This window comes from Xenopus laevis, chromosome 7L, assembly GCF_017654675.1.
Source record: "Xenopus laevis strain J_2021 chromosome 7L, Xenopus_laevis_v10.1, whole genome shotgun sequence".
NCBI lineage: Eukaryota > Metazoa > Chordata > Amphibia > Anura > Pipidae > Xenopus > Xenopus laevis.
This window is the reverse complement of record NC_054383.1, coordinates 21,099,287-21,113,015: the sequence shown is the minus strand read 5'-3', so window position 1 is coordinate 21,113,015 and position 13,729 is coordinate 21,099,287. Positions and strand designations below refer to the sequence as shown.

Here is a 13,729-nt window from a genome sequence, read left to right as displayed (position 1 = left end):
AAACCTGATTTTGCTTCCAATAAGGATTAATTATATTTTAGTTGGAATCAAGTACAAGGTACTGTTTTATTATTACAGAAAAAAGGAAATTAAAAAATTCTGATTATTTGGATTAAATGGAAACTATGGGAGACAGCTGTTCCATAATTCGGAGCTTTCCGGGTTTCCAGATAAGAGATCCCATACCCGTACTGCTGAGCTACCAGGACTTCTACTAGGCAGCAAGTAACTCCCAGAGAGAGACCATTAAAGGACAAGGAAAATCTAAAATAGAATAAGGCTAGAAATGCTGTATTTCACTGAATACAGTCAGGTTTCTTATAAAAACGGTACACATTTTTTAATTAAAGTATATTGGAGATAGGTTTCTTTTTCATTAAAGAAAGTAAAAATGGGATTTTATTTTTTTGCCTTTCCTTGTCCTTTATTATAACCACACAGAAAAGATGAGGTGTGGAATTGTAGGGCTGTTACAACTGCATGTAAAGTATTTTGTAGATGTAGAACACTACCGTCAACTGGGAGAGCAGCGAGTTACATCTGCTCAGTTAAATGTATGGACATTTCATGTAAATCCCCAACTAAGCCTTCACAGGACCGTTACATCAAAGCCAATGGAAGACATAAATAGCACATGAAATAACGCAGTAAGAGTTTTGGGAGGGGGGCGGGGGTCTGTAATGCTTCGGTGTAGCACTCTTAAACACTATAATTCACTTCAATGGATATTTAACTGTAAAAGCATGAAAGTGTATGGAAATGAGTGGAGAGGGGTGGCGGTGCAGAGCACACCAAAGGTTTCTGGATTAGCATAATTTCAAAGCAATGTGCTTTCCAAGCTCTACATAAGATATTGATAGATTTTTGGGGTTTTGCGTGACATCTCTTGAACTGAGTCAAATAAATAACTAAAACACACATTCTGCTTTCCGGATCCAAATAAGCACATTCATAAATCACCATGTCTTTTTACGTGTGCCATATTAAACATATAAAATGCATTTTTAAGACAGCGTTTTCATATCCCGAAGGCAAAACTCTGGTTATTCATGACTTCCAAGGGAATGGGGCAACTAAACCTCTTAAGGAAAGTAGCTTATTGCTCTCATACTCAACTAGAATCAAGGAACAGCTCAATAAAATCCCTTTTTAGGATTGAGGCAGATCACCTTAAATAGATGCACTAAATGCTTTTTGGAAATCTTCCACATTTAGACAAACTAAGAAGCGTTATATTTAGATTGAATTCAAAGGAAAGGGGGAAAACGCAAACCTGTTTTGCGAATTAATAGTAGGAGATTAGAATTTTGAGTTTTAATACATTTTTTCTTGTAAAATTGGCAATTTGAATTAAAAGCAACAGCCTAATAACTGAAAATGACTTGAAGGTTTGCCGGATTGTCAGCATATCTTTCCAATGCAGACATAAAAAGTGGATTTTAAAACCATACTTAGGGGGATCTTTCTAAGGTTCATAAACATGTGAACTGATCTGATTTCTCTAGTTTATGATCTTACCAGATGCAAATTAATCCCCAGTGAATTCGAGCTCACGAAGATAATCTATGGAGTTCTGTATCAGCAGGTCTGAACTGGCAAAGCCCCAGTGGAGCCAGAGATCTAGCGCCTTCAGAAGGCAGCAGTTTAATTTTAATTTCACCAATGGCTAGATTTTTAACTTAAAAGTAAAGAAATCACTAGTGTGCAAAGGGAACCCAAGTCAGCCTCTGCAAAGTAGTTGTTCGGACCCTTCACAATTTCCTATATGCCATGTCTTGAGGGCCTAAGTAATTACACTCTATGTCACTTGGTTTGGATACTTTTCTGCCCTCCCTAAGCACTATTAAATAAAAAGAAATGCCTTCAACCCATCCTTGTTGAATTGCCCCACCATTAACACCAATGTGAGAGTAGGACACAACAATGTTCCTTACCAAGTCAAAGGGAACATCCATATAAACATACCTTTATAGATAGGGTCATTAAGTGACTCATAGGCTCTGCAATTAACACTTGATCAAAGAAAAACAATTTAGAGCCTCTTAGTTTCAGCTGTGGGAGCAAAATACATGGATCAATGTATATGAATCTCAATCTTCTTGTTTAAATCACTAGGGTCCAGTGATCCACAGAGAAGTGGAGGGAAGAAGGGCATCACAGTCTTCTGATGGCAGGCCCCATCACCCCTGCCCTTTTTTCCTCTCCTTGAGAAGTTTATTGGCCAAAGGTTTAATGGGTTATGGATCTAAGGGTGGTCAGCCTTACTAGCTCCTTCCAGCAGGCATGGTGACCAGGAGAACATCAGTGTCTCTCCCACCCTTCCTGTAGTATGTGGAGGTTCCTTATGTCACAGTTGGCAGGGGGGTGGCTCAACTCAGAGCCCCAGGGGTAATTTAAAGGGGCAGTTGGTAGGTTGGGGGAGTTACTGGCAGGTCTGGTGGGTGGTGCATAATCTTGGATGGGGACTTGGATAAGATGCAGGATAGATAGAAAGATAAATAGATAGATAGATAGATAGATAGATAGATAGATAGATAGATAGATATGATGATAGATGGATATGATGATAGAGAGATAGAGAGAGAGAGAGATAGATAGATAGATAGATAGATAGATAGATAGATAGATAGATAGATCTCTAATGCAGATGTAGCTTCCAGTATGTTTTAACCTTTAATAAATTGTATTATGTATTTGGGTAAAGTGTGGTCAAAAAACAATTTAGACTATATACCATTAACATCACGAGAACAGTTTCCGTTTAGGGGCAGCATGGGATATGTTGGATACAAATTTTTGAAAAATGGCACAAAAACAAGTGGCAAGATAATGGCTAATGTGTTACAAAACGAAGCTTTGTCTAGGTTGCTAAGCATGTTGTAGAGCAGTGATCCCAAACCAGTGGCTCATGAGCAACATGTACTCACCAACCCCTTGGACATTGCTCTCAGTGGCCTCAAAGCAGGTGTTTATTTTTTATTTCTGTCTTGGAGGCACATTTTGGTTGCATAAAAACCAGTTGTACTGCCAAACAGAGTCTCCTGTAGGCTGCCAGTCCACATAGGGGCTACCAAAAAGCCAACCGCAGCCTTTATTTGACACCCCCTGGAAAATGTTTCGTGCTTGCGTTGCTCCCCAACGCTTTTTACATCTGAATGTTGCTCACTGGTAAAAAAAAAAAAAAAAAGGTTGGGGACCCCAGTTGTAGAGCCTTGTTCCAACCTGCCCCACCCCCCTATACTTTGCATGTGAACACTGGCGCCCCCATGAGGAATAATTCAGAACAACATTTTGAAACCCCAGTTGCGTTATTTCTGTTAATTACAAGGAAAGCCCCATTTATCATATGCAAAGGCAAACTACAGTGAAGTAATTCTGCAAGTGATGGCACATTCTGAACAGTAAGATTTATTAACATTGCAGTATAATTTATAGCCTGTTAAAATACCAACAGCCATCACTTATGAACCAACTCTGCAATAAAAAAAAGGTCATTCGGTCATTCGGAAATGGGCTGCATATCAAATTGTACTGATTTAATTTAGTTTTCCATACACAATACGCTCAACTGCATAATAATACATTCTATACTGAACTCGTTAGCCTGAAATATTAATATAGACACAAAATGCTTGTAAAGGAATGTATGGATGAAAAGTTGCTACATCTTTGTTATTTGACAAGGTTTCATTTTATTATTGCTTAAGGGGCCTATTTATAAATCTATTTAATATACTTTACACGAAAAATGGTGTCGCCGGTGCTGTAAAATATATAACATATTTATTGTAGTCCTTACACGTTAATTTACATCATAATTGAACTCTATTACTACACAGTGTATTTATAAGGACGGGTATTTATTTAAAATTAGGCAGATATGTTACACCACTCAAGAACTGGCATAGCCCATTTAAATCAAAGGACAAACACAAACAGCAAAGAATAATGGTGTAAAATGCCATGGGCTGGTATTTACACTTTTCTTTTAGCCAACACTGCTATTTACAACAGAATTTTACACTGCATGCATGAAATAATATGAAATACATTTCCATATGATTTTATATAGAATGGGGTGGCATTCCGATGCAGATGTTTGGCAGATTTCAATGCTGTTTTTTTTGCACAGCTTTGTATATATTGCTTATAAGCATTTAAAGGGCTAATTTACTATTCCCCTTAGTGTTCATATAAAAAGAAGCTGTACCTGCACCAGATTGGAAAATAAGAACTAGGTGCAGAATGCAAAACTGTCAGTTTCAAGTAGGGATGCACCAATTCCACTATTTTGGATTCGGCCGAAACCCTGAATCCTTCACGAAGGATTCGGCCGAATTCCGAACCGAATCCTTATTTGCATATGCAAATTAGGGGTGGGCAGGGGGAAAAAACGTTACTTCCTTGTTTTGTGACAAAAAGTCACGCGATTTCCCTCTCCGTCCCTAATTTGCATATGCAAATTAGGATTCGGTTCGGCCGGACAGAAGGATTCGGCCGAATCCTGCTGAAAAAGGCTGAATCCTGGCCGAATCCCGAACCGAATCCTGGATTCGGTGCATCCCTAGTTTCAAGGCAGCTATGTCCTTACCACCTGCCATAGGGCAGCCGTCACTCACAAGGTTGGACTGGCCTGGAGGGACACCGGTAGACAATCAGCATACCTCCCAACATTTTGGGGGGAAAAGAGGGACAAAAAATAGCACGGCAATTTTTTGACCACGCCCATTTTTGTGGCCACATCCCCTAATCACCATGTTCATTTTACAAAATTTGACAGGTTATGAAAGTTTGAAAATATTTCTGTGTTGTTTTTTTTTAGTTATCACAGTTTTGCTAATGAAGGTGAATTGCCCTTTAAGCTTTGAGTCTAACTTTTCCCAAGAGACCTGTTATCTTATATTGTTACCATTACTTATTTGCTTATCTCGAAATTGTTACAAAAGTATCTTATCTGCTGCTCTGACTGTTCTGGGCTCTCTGCCAAAGGCCAATTAAGTTAGAAACGTTGTTTCTTTTTCTGGCTGTTCAGTGCAGAGAAAAATGGGACTTTCCAGTACAAATGAGGGACTGCGGGTTGAGCTGTCAAAATAGGGACTGTCCCTCTAAAAACAGGACAGTTGGGAGGTATGAAATCTGGTGGGCACCAGCTTTCGTTGGCTGCACTGCCTGTTCAGGATGGGGGGATAAGTTTGCAGCACAAGGTTTCATAGATAAGTGAGCCAACACATCAAGGGAGGGGTTCACAAAGGGGTGGGGCCTCCATGGCAGGGGTAGAGGGGGATTAAGGTAGCTGCCAGTCCAGATATGTACCCACTGGCACATCCTAACCCCATGGGTGCGGTGATTTTTGTGTTTGGGAAGATACTTAACCCCTTATTTGCCAGGACATTTTGATCTTACCTCTCTGCTTACATCCCACAAACACAAATCATGGCATTGAAGAAAGAGCAATTACTGTGCTGGCTGAATTTCTTTGCCTCTGACTAGTGGCATAATAGACTGCTGCTTTGAAAACCCTGAGAACAAAAGGAAAAATGGGAATCTAATCATTTACCTTGCAAGGACTAAACATGGGATGACTGTTAACTTTTTAACTATTATGCTTCTATTATTTTCAGACAAAACCCGCTAAACGCTTTGCCTGAGAGGTGTAGTTGAACACCAGCTTGGGGTTGCAAGGTGAATCCTGGAAGTAGCTGAAGTGGAAGGGGGTAGTATCCAGTGCACAATGAGGGCAGGGCCGGAACTAGGGGAAGGCAGAGTAGGCCTGTGAGCGCAAAAAGCTAGGGGGCGCCAGGCAAGTACCATCTCTGTCGCCTACTCCATGTCTGGTCCCCTCTGTCCAACAACCTCTTTTATTTGGCCGTGTATTTGTGCTTCCACGTGCGGTGATACGCGCATGCACCTGCCCATGAGAGCGGGAGTTTGCGCATGTGCGCGGCCAGCATCTATCTATTTGGTCCAGGTTGTCTAGATAGATATAGTAAGAGACAGTCTGAGAGATATTGTGTTGTGGCACCACAGACACATAATAAGCAGTGAAAGGCTGTTGGAACTGCGGGAAATAAGAGACATTGATTAAAGGGCAAGTAAAGGCAAAAAAATAAAATCCAATTTTTACTTTTCTTTAATGAAAAAGAAACCTATCTCCGCTATACTTTTATTAAAAAATGTGTACCATTTTTAAAAGAAACCTGACTGTATGCAGTGAAATTCTCCCTTCCCTTTACTGCTGTGGATAGGAATTGTCAGATGGTCCCTAACTGCTGAGCAGGGAAACAATCATACTTATGAACAGCAGGGGGAGCCCCCGCCTTACTTCCCAGCCATGCGGAACTCAAGCAGCTTTGTTTATGACGATCCCTAAGCAGCCCAGACCACACTGAGCATGTGCACAGTCTTATTCTTGCAAAGATATTTAACAAAGTTACAAGATGGTGACCCCCTGTAGCCAACTTTGAAAGCATAAATTATTTGTTTGATTAGGCTTGTGGGGCAGTAAGTTCATGTTTACATTTAGTATACAAAATACAGCATTTCTAGCCTTATCCTATTTTAGACTTTACATGCCCTTTAAGGAACAGGAGAGGCGAATTTGCCATTTGGGGAAGTTAACTCATTAACCCAATCTATCTCCCCTTCTATCACTTTCAGGTGTCTTGTATATTTTGTCTACTAACCTGGCATGTTGGTGGCCACCTCCATATTTCTGTTCTCTTACTGTAAACTATTAATGGCAGCAGGCACGGAATGAGACTTTTTTCCCTTCCAAGGGGTATATTTATCAAAGAGTGAAGTTAGAAATCGCCACAGTCTGCTAGAGTTAAATTCCACCACTTTCCATTTAATTGTGGGATTTTGAAAGCTGTATTTATCAAAGGATAAACTTTTACCCATTGATAAATACTCTTTTAAAAATAACATAGAAATGAATAGAGAGTGGCGGAATTTCAATCTAGAGGACTGTGGCAATCTCTAACTTCACTCTTTGATATATGTACCCCAAGAATTTTCAAGTTGTAAGTCCCGGTCCTGCCACTAGGGGATTGGCTAGGCTGAAGGAAGGTTCAAACTTCTTCCTCCAAGCGTAGGCAATTAGCCTAGCGAATCCCCTTGTGGCAGGACCGGGACTTACAACTTGAGGAGAAAAAAACACAATCAGTAAAGATTTTTCTATGTTTTTCATTTTTTAATTACTTTCTCATAATTCTATTTTGTCAGCTAGTTTTGATATAGCTTAGCCTTCCTTGACTATCCTTACCTGTGTCTCTGAATGACGCACAAGTTAGATACGTGTAGATGACATGGATGCAATGCTGCTGAACTCCATTTTGGAGCCCAGAGACCTACAGCAATTCCAAAAAGCACAGGACAGAGCACAAAGTGCAAACACAGTAATTTGAGTCCATTTTTTGTCTTTTACAGCCTGCCCTGCAATTTGTAAATTACCTCTTTAATTACTTTTTGAAAGGGCTGTTGGGTGAAAACTGCCTCCCCGGATTTCCAAATTAGGAAATTTTGACAGGCCATTGCAGTCAATGTCATGGCGATCAGCCAATTGTTGATCGCCACGTCATCAGCCCTGCCCCCATCATCACCTGCCAACAACATCATCATCATGTCACCCGCCCCCCACCCAGAGTTAATTTAGAAAAAAAAGGTGGCAACCCTAGAATCAAGGGAAATAAAAAACTGCTACCTATGCTGTGCATCATACATTAATCCCTTGCTCTTATACAGGGACCTGCTCGGGACCTGGGGATTTCCGAATATGGGATCTTTCTGTAATTTGGAACACTAGACCTTGTCTGCTAAAAAAATATTTAAGTATTAATTGAACACAATATGATGTTTTGCCTCCGATAAAGATTAATTATGTCTTAGTTAGGATAAAGTACAAGCTACTGTTTTCCTTTTATTACAGAGAAAAAGAAAATATTTTTTTTAAATGTGAACTATTTCATTAAAATGGCATCTATGGGAGAAGGCCTTCCTGTAATTCAGAGTTTTCCGGATAACAGGTTTGCGGATAGTACCTGTACTACGTATAGAGAGAGACTGATTAAAGGACATGCCTTACTTGGCAGACTGGTAACTAGCTGTGATCCTTACTACATCTATGCTTTCTCTTCAGTCATTCGAGCCCTGCTTTATAGTGTCTAGTGCATCTAGGAATATTCTATCCCCTGCTGGCTCATGCCTCCTATTTTTAACAACTTCAGTATATCTAAAGGGCAGAGCCCACCAGTAGATACTCTTAATTTAATCAGAGATCTACTGTTTCTCATCTACAGTGGAATAATAACTCAAAGCATTGCAGTTCCCACTCAGTAAAATGTTGGCTAACCCTGATCCTTCTCAAAGTATCTATAAGGACATTCCTTTTTGTTCCCTAGTGAAGATGTCCTGCTGAAAATTCAGATACAGTATTTTCTGGAACTACTGCACCAACGGTTCCATTTGTAATTCAGTGTTCTTTAACCCTATTGTGAGTAATGGTAGGAGAGATCTGCTCCTACACCCAAGTAGATCGATCTCTAGTGTAATGACTTCAGTAAAGAAGACCTATCTTAGTATAGTGGGTGAACCTCATAAAAGGACAGACTTTTGGTTTTTGAAACAATGCTGCACCACATTTAAGAACATGTTATCCATAGCCATTGCTTTAGCAATTATATAATTTCCATAACACACAATCTGTGTCTAAGAACAATTGGGAATTATTATTAAAGGAGAATGAAAGGCTAAAAGTAAGTAAGCTTTATCAGAAAGGTCTAAATAAATACATTAGTAAACCCTCAAAGTAATGCTGCTCTGAGTCCTCTGTCAAAAGAAACACTGCATTTCTTTCCTTCTATTGTGTACTCATGGGCTTCTGTATCAGACTTCCTTCTTTCAGCTTAAACCTCCAGGGCTTGGGCTTGAGCATGCTCAGTTTGCTCCTCTCTCCCCCTCCCTTTCCCCCCCTCACATTTTAAAGTTATCTGCCATCTTCAAAGCCTCCTTGCATGACTTGGTTGTGAGTATGATAGGCAGGCATCTTGCTGGGAGCTGGAAGTTCATTTCAAGGGGTTGTATGGGGTACATCAAGTATCTTTAGAATGACTTTGTTTTCAAAACAAATTCAAAGCATCTGAATTTTTAGTATTTTTAGCTCTACTTCTTTCTGCTTTGGCTACTGGGATCTTACCAATGTACAGTCTGACATAGAAGAATGTGCTTGCACTGCAACTATGCCTTAGATTAAGGCAAGGGTTAATATCAAGGTATATCAGAAGAGCCATAACAACACTACCCTTGAGAAATAGACACAGTCACCCTGTTTTCTTAAATGCTTTGTCTGCAATAGATACACAGAATAAACTTCGTAAGCTGTCAAGGACCTGGCACACATTGTACATTCTATGTATCCACATTCCTCTACAGGCTATGAGAAAATACATTGCAATTCACAGCCCTGGTCAGTGCAAATCTACCCTCTGCACCTTGCACCAGTTTAAATAACCAGAGCAAGGTGAAACCCACACGCCTCCTTCCTCTGTGTATCCAGTGTTGGCAAGTAAAGGCATTGATGGATACACAGTAAAGTGGTGCTGTTTTTGCATAATTCTAGGATGACATTCTGGATGCCCCTTGCACTTTGCTTTGAAATAGTACATTTTGACTTTTATTTTACCCCCCCCATCTCCCTTGCTTGAGGTTGCCACCATTCTGAAAAAACACAGGTTTGGGACCTGTTATCCAGAATTCTCAGATAGTGCTGTGTTCTGGATAAGGGGTCTTTCCACAAGTTGGATCTCCATACATCAAGTCTACTAAAAATAATTGAAAGATTAAATAAACCCAACTGGTTTTGCCTTCAATAAGGATTGATTATATACTGTATTAGTAGAGATCAATACAGGGTGCAGTTTTATTACTGCAGAGAAAATGGAAAAATTGTGAATTATTTGATTAAATTGGAGTCTATGGAAAATGGCCATCCCATAATTTGGAGCTTTCTGGATAACAGGTTTCCAGATAATGGATCCCATACCCGTACTACAATTTATTTCACTGTTATCCATCTTCCTTGTTAATAACACTGGCACCAACTCCACCCCTCCATGAGCATTATGACCCCTTCCATCCCCAGGTGACCAAATAGTTCCTTACTGTCTGTATTCTTGCCACACACACAATGCACTCTACAAGTTATTTTGAATTGAGAAAGCCAGTTGGATGACTGGAGAAACTTCTCCAAGAAAAAAAAAACAGCAAGTCTAGTTGATTTGACTTTTTTCTACAGATATACCATGACCTGGATGAATGAGAATCTTCAAAAATATACTGTATGGATCTTACATTCACTTTTATCTGCGCCATTAAAAATTCAAATACTTGAATTGTTAATGGAGCAGATACAAGTGAATGTAGGATTGACCAAACCAGGGATGACCTTGTAGTAATTAAGACATATCAGAGGTTTTTTTGACCACCACAGACCCTTATGTCAACTAATTGTTGGCCAAGGGCCAATGGGGATATGTAATAATCTAGGTGTAATAACACTAGGTTTGACCAGATGCTGTAACCCATACCAATAAATACGCAAGAAGTATTTACAGGTCACCTGTTTAAAAGGAGATTGGTTGCTATGTTTTATTGCTTCTGGGCAAACTTAGTGCCCACTTAATACTTATGTATTAAAAGGGGCATATATTCACAGGAGAAGGGGGTTATCCTTCCACTGTACAGAGCGCTGGTAAGGCCCCATCTAGAATATGCTGTACAGTTTTTGTCTCCAGTGCTCAAACAGGACATTATTGTATTAGAGAGGGTCCAGAGAAAGGCAACTAAGCTGGTAAAAGGTAAGGAGGTTCTGGATAAATGAGAGTTGTGAAGATGTGGAATTCTCTCCCTGAATCAGTGGTACAGGCTGATACATTAGATAGCTTTAAGAAGGGGTTAAATGGCTTTTTGGCAAGTGAGGGAATACAGGGTTATGGAAGATGCTCATAGTACAAGTTGATCCAGGTACTATTCCGATTGCCATCTTGAAGTCAGGAAAATACTTTTTCCTCCTCTGAGGCAAATGGGAGTGGCTTTGGAAGGTTTTTTTTTGCCTACCTCTGGATCAACTAGCAGTTAGGCAGGTTATGCAGTATACAGACTTAAAGGAGAAGGAAAGTTTTTTTGCACTTGGGGGTGCCAAATGTTAGTCACCCCAAGTGATTGTATTGACTTACCTGAAACCCTAGGCCGGTGCTCCTATCAGCAGAAAACTGCACCAGTCCAGGGTTATACCAGTGAGCACCAAGGAGCGATCCTCTTCTGGCTTCTTCTTTCTTCAAATTTCCTGGGGCAGACACATGTGCAGTAGATAAAATAGTCGACTTTTTAGTTAAAGTTTGGATTTTTGCTCTACTGCACATGCGCAGCCACACGAAGATAGAGTAAGACAGTTTTCTGCTGATAGGAGCACTGGCCCGGGGTTTCAGGTAAGTAAATACATTCACTTGGGGGTGCCTAACATTTGGCAACCCCAAGTGCAAAAACACTTTCCTTCTCCTTTAAAAGGTTGAACTTGATGGTCTTTTTTCAACCTAACTTACTATGTTGGGATTAATGGTCTAATAATTTATATTCGGCCCAACACTTAGGTTCCCAACTTGGGCCGAGGCTTTCCCATGTAAGACCACTGTAGCATTCTTCCCAAAGCAATTTAAAACAAGCATGTAAGACAACGCTATGCTGCTCTTTCCTCTTGCCTGCGAATGAGTTAAGTTGAATATCTATAATGTGCCGGAATGTAAGACAAGGGCCAAGTTATAAAGTAAAACCTCCAGTTCGAGAGTGTCATCTCTGCGTGGTACAACTGACCTTATTAGCATATTAATAAGACCTGCTGTTTTAGGGAAATGAAGATCCAATGTTAATTTGCATTGCAACATAATACTGAATCCTTTCTGCTCTCCAAAGCCCCACATGGCACCAGATTCCTGTAAGCACTCTAAGTCTAACAATCAGGCATTTATTGAAAAAGAATTGAAATGGGATATATTAAATGGCTACAATGGCGTGCACCCTTGATATTTTGTACCTAAAGGTGAACTGTTTAATCAAACTATATTATAAAAAGAAAAACTAATATAATGGTTGTTTTTTTCAGACTGTGAGCTCTCTTTTCCCTTGGGTTCTCAAAGGGTCCCCCCCGAGCATGCCATGCAGCAAACAGTGGCTTTGTGGTTTTTTAATGGGAATCATGATTTGCATTAAAATATTTAGAATACTTTTCCTGCAGCGGTTTTGCTGTGAGTAAGAAAAGCAGCTACAAAATCCCGAGGAATAAGACTGGTTGCTGTGAGCTTGAGAGCAATAGCTCCATCTGGTGTACTGTCTCATACGCAGCTCTTAAAAGAGACTTTTTCCATCTACCCAAAGTAACAGAATAATTCATTATTTGGATAAAGTGGAGTGGCCCTTTCATAATTCGGAGCTTTCTCGATAAAGAGTTTATGGGATCTCCCTAGTTGGCCATAAAAAAACTCTAAAATTCTAATTTTCACTTCGACCCTTGATAAATCTGCCCCCAAGTCTAGCTGATAACCAAAGTAAATTATTTCACTCATGTTAAGGGGTCATTTACAATAAGGAAGGCTGGCTGCAAAGTGCAAATAACTGGAGCAATCTTCTGCCTTCCACCGGCTCTGACTAATTGCCTCAGGTTTTTGCACCATGTTTTGGAGAGCAGAGACCTTATATGAACCCTATGGCCTTAGCGCTGCCTTATATTGAAGTAGGGAACAATGAACTATTCCCAGCAATTGGATATTTTTCCAATTCATCAAAACTTCCCTGACTGTCAAAACAGTTTTTCACAAAAATGTATCAAGTTATAGAGCAGTATGCCCTGCCTCCTCAATGCATCCTTGCATCCCCAGTGAATTATTCTCCCCATTCCAATGAATCATTTCAATTGTTAACTCAGATACAGATAAATTACTCCCCCATTTCTTTCTAATGTCGGCTTGGAAGACTTAAGATGGCATCCATGGGTAAATGCTAGATGCCGATTCATTAGTCCAAGTTTGTGGGGCACCAACGGGCCTACCACACTTATATGTGGCTGAATATAACCCTGGACCCCTGGAATTACCGGCAGGTCCAGACTAATGGTAATTCCAGGGCTCAGTGTGTAGTGTGTAATCAGAGAAGGCTGAAGGGGTGCATTGATACTGTTGGTGATATAATGAAAGGGGTAAGCTCTTTAACTGCAGAAAATTGAGTGTGTCCAGATCAGTAAAAATCTTGCTGGTGCATTGACCCAACAGTGACTAGTTATTTTGCTCTGCACCAGGTAATGCTATATGTTGGTAACTTCACCTTTTGAATGAGTAAAATAGTAGCAGAATAATGTTTATTACTAAATACAGTACACATTAATATCTTACCGGAAGCAAGTGTCTGTTTTGGATTTCAACAGGGCGCCCTGCTTCCATGCACTCCGTGAACCAAGAGATATCCAATATGTGAGTTTTGACTGTGAAGCCCAGCTTTTTAGATTGCAGCCACTCCAAAACTTCTGCACCAGAATTGTTCTCAGCTACGATATGTGTGACGGAGTCACTGCAAAGAAATATATATTATTGGCAAAGAGAACATCAGTATTACCTTTAATTTTTTTGTGAACTATGTAATGAAATATAGGCTGCTGTTTTAAAGCTTAATATCTGTAAAATATTGC

At 40.0% G+C, this 13,729-nt stretch overlaps 1 protein-coding gene across 1 annotated transcript in view; it reads right to left on the bottom strand.

The window, feature by feature from the left end:
* Positions 1-13,729, bottom strand: part of dntt.L (DNA nucleotidylexotransferase L homeolog) — a 178,559-nt gene that overhangs the window by 157,637 nt on the left and 7,193 nt on the right. The window contains 1 exon segment of the mRNA NM_001085782.1: positions 13,437-13,611. Coding sequence (NP_001079251.1) covers positions 13,437-13,611 — 175 coding nt within the window.